At 40.0% G+C, this 16,912-nt stretch overlaps 1 protein-coding gene across 1 annotated transcript in view; it reads right to left on the reverse strand.

The window, feature by feature from the left end:
• Positions 1 to 6,176: 6,176 nt before the first annotated feature.
• Positions 6,177 to 16,912, reverse strand: part of LDAF1 (lipid droplet assembly factor 1) — a 55,504-nt gene continuing 44,768 nt past the window's right edge. The window contains exons 4-5 of the mRNA XM_066576290.1: positions 16,538 to 16,676; positions 6,177 to 6,593 (exon numbers count right to left, since the gene is read on the reverse strand). Of these exons, the coding sequence (XP_066432387.1) occupies positions 6,494 to 6,593; positions 16,538 to 16,676 (239 nt within the window). The 3' untranslated portion in view covers positions 6,177 to 6,493. The remainder of the gene's footprint in view (positions 6,594 to 16,537; positions 16,677 to 16,912) is intronic.

A 16,912-nucleotide genomic window follows, 5' to 3' on the forward strand; every position in this document is an offset into this window, starting at 1 on the left:
ACTCCATTTTAAAATCTAGACCTCTTAGCCCACTTATTTAGGTGTATACTGAGCATTCTAATTTCACCGGTTTTTGCAAATATACTTAAAAAGCAGGTGAAAAATTTAAAAAAAATTTAGTTTTTTTCATAAATATGTCCCTTTTATGATAGTTTTCTTTCTTTCAACAAGGAAAACGGGGAAAATGTTATAGCACTGGTTCTTCAGTCTTCAGCAATACCCCCATTATAGCCCCAATTTGCATACTGGACACATGGCTAGGCCAGTAATGGAGGGAACACCCATTGGATTTCAAGGCACAACTAAATAAATTGCAGGCCCCATTGCACATTTGTGCAGAAATAAAAACAAAACACTTTTCAGGGGGGGTTTCTTGAGCTCAGTGGCAGAGATTGGATGTAATAAGTGGTGCTCTGTGAGCCTTCACACCTCCTTAGACTCATTAGCTTGCTGAGGTGCAGTGGTCTCAAACAGAAGGCGCTCAACAAGCTTCTCCTGAATTGCAGGAAAGTAAGCGTTCCCTGGGACTTTTTGGAAATTATATAGGCATTATAGGTAGTGATTTGAATAACATAGATCGCTACCTTTTTATACTTTAGGATAATGGCAATCACATAACTGGGGACCACTCACCAGAGCCTCTAGGCACTGTTCTACGCTCTTGGCAACCTTTGGTAGGCGGGAGCAAAGAGATTTTGAATTTCCCTGGTGGTCCTCAGCTTTTGCACACGTGTCTGCCATTTTGCAGGCAGATGAATGCGCAGAAGTCGGGGAAAGGTTCATGGAGAAATATCATCGTCGGGGTCATCACTGAGGCCTCCGGTTAGTTTCCTCAATTCTCATAGATTGGATCTGTGAGGGGAGATGAAACTAACTTTTTAAACTTTCATGTGATCGCCGTTATCAATTAAATAACGGCTATCACGTGACTATGGACTGCACTCTACGGCCCATGATGGGAGGTAGCGTAGAGCAGGGAGCTGTGACACTCCCCAACCTTGCGGCTTTATTCTAAAGGGCCAACATGTTTTCATGGCCCTGTAAACTAAAGCCCATGTGAAAACACATATGGGTGGTCACTAAGGGCTTAGAACATAGAGTGACCATTTTTCCCTTAAAAAAAACCCTCCAAAATAAGTAGCCACTCCAGTTTTGAATAGGAAGCCCCAGGTGTCTCAAAAATAAAGGAACAAAAACATTTTGGGGTAGAGAAGGAAACTGAAAAAAAATTCACCTTTATAAATTTTGACATTTTGCTCTCGGACACAAAAGCCTGAAACACTTCTGGTCATGAAGGGATTAGTGGTAACGGACACAAAATGCCAATTTTAACACCGTTAGTAAACACAAGATATGGTTGCATATAAAATTAATTCTATTAATTCTATTTATTCTCCATGTTCATGTTACTGCAAATAAAATACACTTTAAGTAAGCATTAATATGGGAAACCCAGGAGATGATGCTTGTATTATTTATTAAAGGAATCACTGACATATTCATGAATATTTTTCATATGTGAAAAATTAATTAAAATGGAATCAGGAGTTGTATCTGCATGTGCAATATTAAAATGGTAATAACAGTGACAGGTAGTAAATAAGTAAAATGTATGCACGTGCTATCCTTCCCTTTCCAAATGGAAGATGCACAAGAAAATATTGACATTTCACTAATTATATGACTACAAACCTGTTTAAATAGCTATTGCTACAATAACTATAACCCTTATTAAAGGGGTTGTTTGATTTACAGGACTTCTCATCAGATTACTGTATGGTACATGCCATGATTAATTGTTACTAGTGCAGGCATAAGAATCATTGTTCGCTCACTTGCAACTCGCTACATGTAAACAACCATCCTTCACTTGTTCACATTCACTAATACAGTAAGTGTAATGTAAATGATTTATCTGCATGTATAAACTGGCTGTGCCAGCAATCTCATAGGAACAATTTCTCTCTCCATGTAAAAGGACCCTTAGGGCTCACACCCACTTGTGTTTTTTTAATGCTGCGATGTAGCTGCGTTTTTTTCAATGGGACTTTCTAATGTTAAAAAAGCATCGGAGGGTGGTGCTTTGCAATTTTTGTGTGATGCGTTTTTAACATTAGAAAGTCCCATTGACAATCGCGCGAAAAAAATGCGCCAGAAAACGCAAGTGTGCAGAAGCTCTAACTCCTCTGCTAAATTTTAACTCCCCAACAGTTTAGAATGAGCTCTGTTCCGGTTGGTTGTAGCTCCAGTTCTATCAGGTCTATCAACATGCTTTTAGGGTCATTTTAAAGCTAAGATTCTTGGCATATCAATAACTCTTAAAGAACGAAAACTATGACCATTTGAAGTGGGGTCGGGAATACTAAATTTACAGCTGTCATTTCAGTCAGTGGGTTTAAGAACCCATTAACACGGCCATGAATACGCCACTTATTATGCGTGTAATATGTAGTAAATAAAACCCATTTATTTCGATAGGGTGTTTCATATGTGCAGAAAATAGGGTAAAAAGTATGCAGCATGTCCTATTTTGTTGTGTATTATGCACCAAAATAGGGTATTGAAGTGTATCAGAATGCACAAGTGTTCAGTGAATATGCATGATACATGTGTTTTCATTGTGTATTTGCGCAAGAAAACGAATGAGCTTTCTTGCGTTGTTTTGGTTGGCACGTGTAAATATGCAGCACTTACATGTACAAAAAAAAAAAAAATATATATATATATATATATATATATATCCATTGCAGGACAGCCTGAAATACCCCAGTGTATTCAAAATATGCTTATACTTAAAGAGAGTGATTGGGATGAGTAGGCAGCAGAGATTAGGGATTCTTATGTCTTTCCCATTATCCAAGGGATGGTCCACATGGGTTATCACCCCCCCATCAATATATAAAATACTTGCTCTCTGATTGTCACATATGGGTTTTTTTCCAGAAAAAGAATGACATGAGGACTCATCTAAACACTCCTCTACACTGTTTAAGGGCGAAGTCAGACGAGCAGAACTTTTTGCGAGTGGCTATGTACGCAAAAAAAAAGCGCATCTGATAGAACCATTGGTTCACTGTGAGGTGTTTACATATCTGTCTTATACAGGCGCAAAATTTCTGCACCTGCAAATGATAGGACACCCGTGCAGCAGCAAGGATCGTGCGGCACATAAAATAGTAACAGTGATCTCCATAGTGGCCACAGTAATAATAGGGTCCCCATAGTGGCCCCAATAGTGATAGGGTTCTGCATAGTGGTCCAAGCTATGATAGTTTCCCCAATAGTTAGTGGTTATTCACACTTAAGTATTTGCACACGAAAAATGCACGCATAATATGCAGAGAATAAAACCTATTGAGTTCAATGGGTTCATACACATTTGTGTATTTTGTGCACGCATTTCGTTTGCATAAAGAACATACAGAATGCTCTGTTTTCCTTTGCATTTGCGCACAAAAATAGCACATATTGAACTGATTTAATTCCCAATTTCAATGAATGATGTGTGGTTGTGTGGTTTTTGTGCAATTTTTTTTTTAAGTATAGTAAAACACGCACTTGCGCAAATGCGCACGTAAGCACACCTAAGCTTGTCAGAATCTTGCCCAAGATGTGTATGTATGTGTGTGTGTGTGTGTGTATATATATATATATATATATATATATATTTATATATATATAAATAAATAAATAAATAAATGTGCCTTTAACCCTTTCCAATCCAATTTATATCCTGATTTTCCTAGGGGGCTTACTCTTTTTCTGCCGTTATACAACAGCGCTATCTGCTGGCTAAAGCCAGTACTGCATGAGGTGACACGTTCGATAGGCTCCGAAGCAGAGAGGCTGGCAATATACAGTAAGAGAACCCCGATGGACATCTTCCAACATCGGAGCTGTACAGCCTTAAATCATTATGTCTTCAGAGGTCAGACAGTGGATTTGAAAGGGTTAACAGAGGTGTAAATCAGAGTAAGGGCAGGTTGAGCTGTATATACAGCCCTGGCTCTAAAGAAAGTTTCCTGATCTTAGCGAGCCATAAGGTCGCGTTGCCTGTTATTTTACACGTAGTAAAATGGTTTTAAATGACTGAAACACTTGTCCGGTCTCTTCCTTCATGAACTGAATGATACAGGACAGTAGATTTAAGGATGGATTGGAGGGATGCAAAAGTGTTACATGGAAAGCCACAGAGGAATATGTTGTAGTAGCGTAAGCTGTGAAGCATCAAGCACTAGAGAAGGACACGGTGGGAATACCTCTGTACAATGTTTTTTTTCTGTAATCAAATTATATATACATGTACATTATATATAATATAATCAACAATTAGCAAATTTTTAGCATTTTGCATAATCTGGCAAATGCTGGATCATAAAGTGTTACAGTATGAACAACGTGGGGTAAAGAAAATGACAACCTCACTCAGCATATGTGTGGTTGTCACTAATCCACATCGTGTGTCATTCAAACTGCAAGATATAATGGATTCTATAGTTAAGATCAAGCAGCATAAACTTCAAGGGGAAGTGAAAAGACACTTTACAGATGATTGTAGGGAGAAGTAATGCGTTTTTTGTTACTTAAGGAGTCTAAATGATATTGTTTGACAGTAACTGGAAAGGATCTCAAGAATATTAGAAGTCTTATTTCTGATTTATGTAATTTATACATGTAATATACTACACATCTATTCTTGCTTTCTGTACTGTAAAATCAAAGAAACCTGGGTCTACATCAATTGCAAAAGAAAGACACTTGAAAAGACAATATACAAACAGAAGTAGGCTATGTACTGTATTCCTATGCCTGGAGGTTTAGGAGAAATGTTTCTCCTATGGCTTTATAGCTGATTAACAAGGGTGTTGCCTTTAACCCCCAAATAATTAACCATACAGCATGCAGATAGTGTCACCCAGTGTCAGATGGATTTTATATAGTGGAGATCCAAATAATAGAGATATGGACTGCAGCACAACCAATATAATCACCAAGTGGGGGGATATTGCATCATGGTGCACAATCCCATAAATTCGATCCGGACTCAGAGACCCTTTAGAATAGTTACCATATAACAGATAGTGAGGATCAGCACTAAGGAACTCAGCATGGAAACCTATAAATCCTTTATTCCTCCAACAAGTAAAAGCTGCGATGTGTCGACCTGTTAGAGGCCTTTGTCAACCATGCATGACAAAGGCCTCCAACAGGCTGAAACATCGCAGCTTTTACTTGTTGGAGGAATAGGGGATTTATAGGTTTCCATGGCGAGTTCCTGAATGCTGATCCTCACTATCTGTTATAGGATTTTAAATAGTGTCTGGATGAAGATATTATATAGTGTTCAGAAAAATCAATTTCTGTGCTCTGTCAAGACCAAAGTTTGCCTCCCTGGTGGTCCATGATAGTAAAAAGGTACAAGGTAATATATTTAGTGGACTACAGTAGAAAAAGAATGTGCTAATGGTAGCAACTCTGGTGGTTTAAGGTATGGAAGGGGTTGAATGTAAGTAATCTTAGTGACCTAGGGAAGCAGAGATTATTGTTAACAACCCTAATGATTCCAGGCAGTGAAGATGCTATTGGTAACATTACTAGTGGCCTAACATTGTGAAAGGGTAAATACTTACGTGTCTGGAGGTCTAGTATATTCAAGGTGTCAGTATTTGCTCGGAAAACGCCTTTAACCCTTTCATTGCCCTAGATCATGGATTTTTGCACTATTCATGGTTTATTCAGGACTGAATAATTGATTACCTAGGGTCCACTGTTGAGAACCCTAGCTGATTGGACACCCATTGTGAGTGCCACAATACTCAGGGGTACAGAGAATAAGTTGATGCTCCAAACACTGTGTAGTGGCCGGCACTGGTAGTTGCATGCATGCGGTTCCCATTAATCAGACTTTAATGACCTATTCTGCGGATAGGTCATAAAAGTCAATTTTGGGACTTTGTCCCAAAATTGACCAATATCCAAGACCATCAAGGAAATTTTAGAGCCATGAAAGACTTATCGTCGGCATCCCTGGTGGTCTAGATAAGTAAAGGGGTTAATGTCACCATACCCAGTGATTTAGGATAGTGAAGGAGTTAATATCAGCATAAACAAAGGTTCTATATCAATGTTATATTTGTAAAATTTTAGTGGTAAAACTAACAAAGTCATAACAGGCATTGGAGCATAAAAATGTTTATTGAAAGACTACTCAAAGTTTGATGTAATTCCCTGACAGACATTTAAGCATAAGTCATTATACACGAAACCTGTTGATTGTATACAAGACCACATTTGGCGAGATCTATATACCATCAGGTGTCATGGTTATATCTGATGTGTTGTAGGGAATGAGTTTTAAAAGATCATAAATGTAGTCAGTTAAATATAACACAATGCAAAAGTACTTGTGACCATGTAAACTTATTACTGTAACAGTCTAATAATTGGGCATCAGTGTGGACAAAGGACCACGTCTGCAGTAGTAACATATCTTCTAGTCAATGTGAGTGCTGTCCTTTGAAACCTTCCTGCCGGTAAGAGAGTCTCCATCTTGTGGGTCTGAATGAGTCAGGTTTATGGTCCTGGATAACAATCTAAGTAAAAGAAGACAAAGAAAATATTAGTGATTCTGTAGCGCACCTCTTTTAGCTAGCAAGAGTACTCCAGCGCATGTTTATAGTTAGGGGTTTTCCAGAATATCAGAAAATAAGGGATTTTTTATTCTTAAGGAAACCACACCAGTATTGTCCATGAGTTGTGTCTGGTATTACATCAAGTTAATTGAGCTGAGATGCAATACCAGACACTGCCCTTGGACAAGTGTGGCACTGTTTCCCAAAAAAGCAAACAAGGCAAAAAATAACGAGATAGTCCTCCAAAAGGCCACAGGGCTCATTAGCTGTCACTGTTGAGGGGGCAACACTAACCCTGATGGCTTGGGCATCAACCCTTGGTGGCTACATCTATGGAAGGGCGGTTAGACAGGATTGAGCTTCATACCCCAATTAATTGATAATCTGTAATATTTGGACACTGTACAATTATTATTAGGGTAATCTATGGTACACTGTGAGGGTAATGTTGAAAGATTATGCATTTTAAATATATGACTATTAACTGAAAGTGTGAAATCTGCTATCAATCCGCAGCAAAACACACGTTAAGACCTGCACCTATGGTGTGGATTTTCACAGCTTTTCCATTGTGTTGTAATGCAAAATGTGGTGCGGAATGTCCGTTGCGGACATTCCACAACATTTTTCATTATGTGGGAACATACCCTTGAAGGGTAACTTTGCCGAAACATTTTCCCTATCTGTCCTGCTGCGTGTTTTTTTTACTGACTCTTGATAAAACCCCCTTGAAAAGGACATTTCTCATATTCAGAGGCTACTAAGAGGGAACTGCTATAGACTACCATTTTGGTCGCCTATAACATTTGCCAACCTAAATCCTGCGAAAGAAGCCAGTGATGGGAATAGGCACACAAACACGAAAACAAAAACAGTGATTTTGGGGGCAACTATTTCACCTAGCCAAAGTATTTTTATATGAGGTTGTCACGGTGAATGGGGTTATTGGAAATCAACACTGCTATTCATGCCTATGGAGGGGTACAGAACATGCATGTCCTGCTCTCCAGTCATGAACAGGAATTTAGGGCTCCTCATTCTTGAGAATGGTGGCAGTTCTAGAGATTGGACCTCCACTAACTTATTATATGTTGGGATTGACAGGTTATACGTAAAACAGGAGTTGCTGTGAGTTCCTGTAAGAGAGGGAGATCTCCAAGTTTGAACCACCTTTCTCTTAATCAGTGTGTAAAGCAACTACAATTCACAACACTCACTATTCGTACATGTATTATCTTAAAAGGTGTTTTTATCCCTTATTCTAAGAATAATGTATAACTGGCAAATTAGTGAGGATCCAGCCACTAGGACCCCCATCAATCCCAATAATAGAGGGTCCAGAGTATCCCACAATGAAGGCAAGAGCAGCTGCGCATGCGCACTGCTGCACCATTCATTTTAATGAGAGCACCGGAGATGGGCAAGTTCAAGCGCTTAGCCCTTTCCAGCAGTCCCACTGATATGAATAAAGCAGCGCATGCTCTACCACCTATATAGTCATTAGAGGACGCTCCAAACCCACAGTAATCAGCAAGTTATCTTCTAACATCTTAAAGTACTGCACAGTGGTAATTAAAAATCTGTGAGTTATTAATTACCTCTATGGCGGCTAAATTGAACACCCGCTGCAGGATTTCCCCATAGATGACAGCTAATGCCTTGGAGTCCCAGCACCATATGATCACCTAATCAGGAGACCCTTCTAACAAAAAAGGATTGTCTAAAGTTGTCACTTTTAAGGTAATAATAATCATAGAGAAAGACATAAGCCATGAGCAAGAAATCAATATTAGCCAATAATTAACATTTAACTAAACCTATTTTTACTTTTTCATTTCATAGTTTCTTCTGCTTCTATTATCAGCTCTGAATGTCAGTAATAAGCAGGCACTTTAGAGATCAGATACAGCCGGCTTACATACTGTGATGCCTGCAATAAGGAAGATTGTTCGGGCAAGGCTAATGTTTCCATAGTATGTGAAAAAAGGTCTCCCACCGAGTGACGGTAAATAGAGCCCAGAGGATTTATTCTGCAAGACATTTTTTCCCTAAAATCCCAGCCTACCTGCTATAAGAATATGGTACACAACCAAGCAGAGGTTCGCAGTTCCCCTCTGTGCTATAAAGCATCACACTGTGAGTACCTTTGACAAGCTAATATCATATTAAATGTCAAATCGCCCAATGCTACAAATGAAACACTGAATAAATGCCTTTTGCCTGGACACATTATGTAGATGGGAGGCCTTGTCTTGTAATGCATCTAATGTGTACACAAAAGGGGATTAGGAGGACATAAGAGATTAGAAATGACTAACATTGGAGATAATGCAGAATGTAGAACCCTTCAGCTATTTCACCCACTCCTTTCCTCATATATATCTTGGTATAATGCATATTTTTAGTGCTAAAAACCAATCCACTTATGGTTAATGCTCACATCGGAGCAAAATATTTCTGTATCAAGTGTGTGCATGAAGAAAAAAAAAAAATCAAAAAGGCAACTTGCACACAAATGTTTTTCCCTGATGATTTTCCAACCAATTTTTCAGTCCGGAAATCATACAGAAATAGAACCCATTTATCTGAATGGGAATATACACATGGGATTTTTTTTTGTTACTCCGACCAATTGCCTGAGTAAAGAAAATCCCAGCATGCCCTATTATTGTCTGATTCTTGAATGAGAATAGTACATGTACATGCGTGGGGTCCTGCACATGGATGGGGTGTCCATGTGCTGTCCAATGCGAGTTGCACCTGAGAATCTTGGGCGCAACTTTATATTCGTCCATGTGCAAATAGCCTTAGAAAGCTTTTCTACACACAAGTTCAGAAAATATTCCCAAAAGGAAACTGTGAAAAATTATTCTATTCTATTCTGAATTTCAATCCCATCATGCTTCAACGTAAAAACTGCACACTAGGAGAAGGGAAATGACAGCTACTGTACAGCTTATTCTTGGCTCACAAAAGTGGTTGTCATTTTTGAAGTCCGTTCAGCCAGGGACTTAAAAATCCAGATGGCATATCTATGACACCAGTGCAACACCCCAGAAGGGTGACAAGGGGCACCGGGCTAACGTGAAGAGCTGGGAGGGTGAAGTGCTGATATGCCACGGTGGCACTTACCATGTTTTGGTCCCAGAGGGATGACACGTTGCCAAGGCCAGTGTGGATTGCCGGCCAAGCTTCGACACTCCTTTGGCTGGGAGTGCAATAAAGGGGATAAGGGGAGTTGTAGTAGATATCACTCGTGACGCCACCATTCCCACACACCGTTAATAATCACAGAGACTTGTGTATAGTGCCTCGGGTCCTCAGGAATGGTTGAGGCCCGGTATAACTTTTACTAGAGAATAAACTTGGAACAACAGGTATTACAGGTACATTTCCCTTTACGCAACTGACAGGCTATGGCTCAATACAGCCCTATACACCAAGTTATCTACAGTATATGTCACCGGACCTGGATTAAAAGCACTCCAGAGGAGGAAGGTAGGGGTCACTCCACATACACTTTGGCAAAACACAATTAAGGAGGCTTAGGCAATATACACCCCACATAGCATACGCGTGGGTGTCGCAATCAAGTACCTCTGTGCGGGAATTCTGGTGTTGGACGGCCGTACAGGAAAACGCCTCTGATGTGAACGGGTACCTGGTTTCAGTAAGTTTGGGGTTGCTCGCTCTCTATATTGCTGGGATTCACTACTCTCACATCCACTCTCTAGACGCTACGGGATGTCGCTCCTCCTCTTCCATCTTTGCCTACATGGAAGCTAAAGGTACTTCCATGCGGCTCTGTGTTAGCACACTCAGGTCGACAAGATGGAATTTATTTCCCGCTCTCTGGCACTCACATTTATACCTTCACTTTTACCACATGACACAAGAGACTAGATACATTCAGCAGACAGACCTGACAGGCAACGATTTTATCACAGTTAACTCTTCAGACGCTGCAGCTGTGCAACACACATGCAGAAAATGACATGACAGCTTTGCACAGTGCATCTACATGAGACAAAACATGTATGACATTTATGGAGGGGACCTGGATGATGTTCTGGGCCACTACACCAGCATTTAACAGGATGCACCAGAATCAACTTTTGTCACCTATCCATAGGGTAGGTGATAAGATTCTGATTGGTGTGGGTCTTAATGCTAAGACGTCAACCGATACTGAAAATGGGGGTCCATGTCCTCCTCTTCTCCTCACTGTTCCCTTTCCGTCGCAATGAGGGAAAGCTTGACCATAGTGACAGCCAAGCATATGTACTGCCGCTCTAGTCATTTCAGGAGGACTGCTGCAGATAGCCTGTTTACATGTTTTCACCTATCTCCAGCAGTCCCGTAAAGTTGAATAAATCAGTAGAGCACCTGTCCAGCTGCTGCAACGTTTAAGTTCCTCATCACTGCAGGGTGTGCAGTGAAGAGGAAAGGGGGACACTGGACCCCCATTCTCAGGATCAGTGGAGGTCTCAGTGGTGAGACCTCCATTGATCAGACTCTACCAATCCTGTGAATAAGTGATGTCTATGCAGGAATCAGTCTTCGCCCCAATGCCTGCCATTGTAGCGGGAACCCTGCTGTCAGTGACAGCCAGCTCCCACTGTGGATAGTGCAGGCTGAGCTCCAGAGCTTACACTATCGGTATGCCTTAGATGGAGCGGAATAGGTGTTAAACTAATCAAACAGATAAAATAGCTGTCAGACAATTTACGGGAGGGGTGACTAATGGCAGATTTCTGGGGGAGATATATTAAAAGGGATTTTCTGGGACGCTAAAAAGGTATAAAATCAATAAAAGTTAAATATAACAATAATAATAACCATCTTTATTTGTATAGCGCCAACTTATACTCCCCTACCCTGGCCTCTCCTCATCTAGCGCTGCAGCCCCGATGCTCACCACATGGAACCCAGAAGAAGCAGCATGCAGTTACATGTTGACATGCATGTGACTGCTCAGCTGCTGACAGGCTTCAACAGCCATGGAAGACTCACCGCTGCAGCCTGTAACTGGCTGAGTGGTCATGCGCACTATAAATGGCACAAGACCGGCCACTGTTTCTCCAAGGTTCCGTATGGCAGGCAGCAGGGCTGTAGAACTGGACGGGGAGTGGCCAAGATAAGCGAGTATTGAATTTTTAGTGATTTTAAGCTCTTAAAAAAAGTCCCAGAAAATGCCTTTTAAGCCCCAAAGACACATTCTGAATGATATGGCCACTAAGTAATTACACCCTAACATTAAAAATAAAGGCATTGAGGACAAAACATGTTATCTGTGCAAGTCATATACAGACAGTATAATAAAGTTAATAGTATCTTCTACAGGGAACTATAGAAAGTATGATTTACCATCTAGTATGGCTATTCTTCAAGCCTAATTAATATGAGGACGGAATGAATCAAAAAGGAAAACCCAGCAACAAAAGTAAACTACTTTATTGAAACTCTTTAATACCACATGGGTGCATCATCATAAAACACCTATATGCACTGGGCATTTTGGACCAACATGAGTGCCTACTAATAGCTATAAGGGCTTATTCAGACGACCGTATATCGGCTGGGTATTCACGCCCAGCCGATATACGGTGTCTCTCTCTGCAGGGGGAGGAGGATGGAAAAGCCAGGGGCAGTGCTCTGAGCTCCCGCCCCCTCTTTGCCTCCTCTCCACCCCCCTGCACTTTTTTCAATAAGGAGAGGTGGGACGGGGGCGGAGCTAATTACCAGAACTTAGCCCCGCCCCTGTTCCACCTCCTCTCATTGCATATAGTGCAGAGGGGCAGAGAGGGGTTGGAGAGGAGGCAGAGAGGGGGCGGGAGCTCAGAACGCTGCTCCCGACTCTTCCAGCCTCCTCCCCCTGCAGAGAAAGACGCCGTATATCGGCTTGGCGTGAAAACCCAGCCAATATACAGTCATCTGAATGCGCCCTAAGAAAGGACTCATGTTGGTGCAAAACACATAGGTTATATGGTGTTTTTATTTTGGTGTGGTTCTAAAGAGTTCTAATTAAGAAGCACTTTTGGTGTTGAATTTTCCCTATGGATTTATTCCATCTCCAGATTTGCCCAAGAGCTGGCCCGGCGTTCTAACCCAGCAAAGTCTGCTTCATTCTATTTGGATTATCAGGTGAGGCGATTGCCTTTCTCTCCATTTCTTGCTAATTAAAATTACCTTTGCATTCTATTTTTTTTGAGTATGATCATTCATTTTTGTACAAAACATTGGTTACTTATGATTTTGAATGACAATATGATTACTAGCTCATGCACATAGTCTTTCTGCTCTCTCGGGCGCACCAATACAGCATCTGGGAGAAAAATCAGTCTTGAAGAACAAGTGTCTAGTCTAATTAATATGGGTATATTCATTCCTACCACCATCAAAATTGTTCTCTTAGACTAGTATTGATATGTGGAAAAGCTTTGGGGTGTTGAATATATATTATCATTGCAAAACCAATTTTATTCTATATTAGGGGGTAAGAAAAAAGATGCGCTGCTTACATCAAACTGTTGATTTAATCTGTTCATGCCTGAACGGTTTTCAAATCACTTTTGCACTTGAAAAATCCCCCAAAGAGAGAGAGGGAGGAGTTCTTTTAGTGAATCTGTCCTTGATTTTTCCAAGCAGAATTATATAATTCCAAAAAAAAAACGGAGCAAAAAACAACCAAACCACATTTTATTCAATTCATTTTCTCCGATATTTTAGATTATTTTTTTTGTGTAATTTACATTTGCATTTTTTTTGTAGATTTGTGCCAATTGTTTTGCACAGATCCTAATTTCGTCCTTGATTTACTGGTAATCTGCTCTTCTATTAGAATTTCATTGTGTGCAACTAAAATATTTCTACACAAATGCCTAGAGCATGGGAAACAAGCAAGGAGAATTGGAGCTCCTAACACAAAAAGAGAAATAGGATGTCATAGGCATCACGGAAACTTGGTGGGATAATACACAGGATTGGAATACAAGGCTTGAGGGATACAACCCATTTATAAGAAACAGACCTAAAAAAAAAGGGAGGAGGTGTAGCATTGTATGTTAGGAAAACATTCATTTCCAAAGAGATTCAAGCTTGAGAGGATGGGAGTTCTGTAGAAACTGTTTGGGAACGAATACAAGGAGAGAACAACAGAAAGCACACTATTGTAGGCATTTACTATAGGCCACCTGGACAAGCAGAAGATATGGATGAACTCTTTCTACATCAGATGCCCAAGCTCTCAAAAAAGCATGACATAGTGATTAAGGGAGATTTATTAATAATAATAATAATAATAATAATAATAATAATAATAATAATCATCTTTATTTGTATAGCCAACTTATTCCGCAGTGCTTTTAACTATCCAGACATTTGTTGGGAATCTCTCTCAGGTAAAAGTAATGGATCAAACAAATTCTTATCTGCTCTTGCAGACAACTTTATCTTCCAAAAGGTAGAATAGAAAACAAGGAGATAAGCTATCTTGGACCTAATTCTTACCAACAGGGAGGGAATGGTTGAGGATGCAAGAATGGCTGGGACCTCAGGAGGCAGTGATCATGCTATCCTTGAATTTTGGATAAAAAGAGGAGGAAGACCTGGGAAGACTCAGACCTCCCGGTTGGATTTCAGAAAGGCACATTTTAATGAACTCAGAAAAAGGATAGGAAGAATCGAATGGCTGGATGTTCTTAAGGAAAGAAATGTCCAAGAGGGTTGGGATATATTGAGAAATGAGATTCTCAAAAGCACAATCGTTAACAAATCCCTGAAAGAAGGAAGAATGGGAAGCATTTAAAGAGACCAGGATGGATGAACACAGAACTTGCACACGTTAAATAGGAAGAAAGAGGGAGGAATATCTAAAAAAAAGAATATAATGTGGTCTGCAGAAACTGTAGGGAAAGTGTCAGAAAAGCTAAAGCTAATAATAAATTGATGTTGCAACAGAGGCCAAAAGCAATAAAAAAGGATTTGGGGGCTATATCAAAAGCAAAAGAAAAGTCAAAGAAGCTATTGGATGCTTACAGGATGAAAATGGTGAATTGTTTAAGAATAATGTTGAGAAGTCCGAACTTTTAAATTCCTATTTTGTATCCGTTTTCTCTCAGAAAGTAGATGTAACATCAACTGATCTTCCCTGTGCTATTGGGGAAATAAAAAATGCAGGCTATCTATAAGCAGAGAGATGGTGAGGGAACACTTAGCTAACTTAAATGAATTAAAGTCTCAAGGTCCAGATGAATTACATCCTAGGATACTAAAGGAAGCAGCAGAGGTAATTGCTGAACCACTCGCCATAATCTTTGAAAACTTTCCTGGGAAACAGGAGAAGTTCCAGGAGATTGGAAAAGGGCAAATGTCTCTATCTTCAAAAAAGGGATGAACGTGTATCCAGGAAACTACAAGCCTTTGAGCCTGACTACTATACTGGGAAAGATCTTTGAACAAATTATTAAACAGCATGTATGCAAGTACTTGGATAAAAATTGAGTAATTAACCAGAGCCAGCATGGGTTTGTAACAAACAAGACATGCCAGACAAATCTAATTTCCTTCTATAACAGAATCACCGACTGGGTTGATCAGGGAAATGTCGTGGGTGTAGTATATCTTTATAACTTAATATCAGTATGGCATTTGACAAAGTATCTCTGGAATACTGCATCCAGTTCAAGGCACCCCACTTTAAAAAAGACATTGAACTTGCTCCAGTTTGTCTGAGAAGAGTTACTAAGATGGTGAGCGGTCTGCAAATCATGTCCTATGAGGAAAGGTTAAAGGATCTGGGAATGTTTAGCTTGCAAAAAAGAAGACTGAGAGGAGACTTAATAGCTGTCTACAAATATCTGAAGGGCTGTCACAGTGCAGAGGGATCAGCCCTATTCTTATTTGCACGAGGAAAGATTACAAGCATTGGGATGAAACTAAAAGGGAGGAGACACAGATTAGATATTAGAAAAAACTTTCTGACAGTGAGGGTGATTAATGAGTGGAACCGGTTACCACGGGAAGTGGTGAGTTCTCCTTCAATGGAAGTCTTCAAACAAAGGCTGAACAGATATCTGTCTGGGATGATTTAGTGAATCCCGTACTGAGCAGGGGGTTGTACCAGATGACCCTGAAATTCCCTTCCAACACTACCATTCTATGAGAATAGGGGGAGATTTAAAAATACATTTAAAAAATCTTATTATATATTTGTATAGTGCCAACGTATTCTGCAGGGCTTCCAGGTATTTTATTTATTACCCCCCCCACCAAGCTGGGTACTCATTTTACCAACCTTCAGAAGGATGGAAGGCTGGCTCAACCTTGAGCTAGCTACCTGAACCATGCAGGCATTGAACCTTCAGGTCATGAGTGAGAGCTTAGGACTGCATTTCTGCTGCCTTAGTGTTTTAGACACTTTCTCCATCTTACGCAATAGTGAGGCATGACTTTTTAAAAAGAGGCATAGTTTAGCAAAGAGTGTGTGACCAAAATGTGTACCAAAATTTGACAAAGTAAACACTAGCTTGCATAAAGTTAGATAAAAGGGTCTAAAGAGAAGCAAAAACTATCATCCAGCAAGAGCCATTGTGATAAATTTTCCACATTTTTAGACTGCCTGGTCAAAGTTTACGCAGTCTATTAGGATTAGTAAATCTGTCGCAGACTATCTGACAGTAATACTTCATGTACTATGTATCCAACCATAGAGGGTCAGTTCAAATGGCTTTGCCATGTTCACAAGCCATTATTGTGAAAACTATCTGTTCACCTTTTTATGTTTTCTACTTTTCTTGAGGCTCTTTTCTTGCATATTTATTACTATACAGATTTACTATACAGAATTTGAGGAGTGTGGAGTATATCAAGTGACCGGTGCCACTTCATTCAATTACTTTTCTTACCTGGATGTGTGCATGTAGTTTATAATACTAGATATTGCCACGTAACAGACACTCAGAACTCCAGACACTCCAAATGACAGAATCACAATTCCACATAGGGTGCAGAGCAAGACAACACCGCACACTGCTATAACAATACCTACAAAACAAAACACAGTAATAAAAGTAAAATCACAATGACAAGAGTAAAAAAAAAAATCTCACACTGCAGAACCATTTTCACGCCATCATTTCTAAAACTACACACAAAGTGTGGTTGCTGATCTGATGGGCATTTCCATTGTTATGATTCTCATTGTCAGCTAGGCGGGGCCTCCACTTGGCCCAATGAAGGGCAACATTATTGCCCAGCAATGGTTCTCGTTATGAAACCTG

The sequence above is a fragment of the Eleutherodactylus coqui genome, chromosome 8 (assembly GCF_035609145.1).
Source record: "Eleutherodactylus coqui strain aEleCoq1 chromosome 8, aEleCoq1.hap1, whole genome shotgun sequence".
Lineage (NCBI taxonomy): Eukaryota > Metazoa > Chordata > Amphibia > Anura > Eleutherodactylidae > Eleutherodactylus > Eleutherodactylus coqui.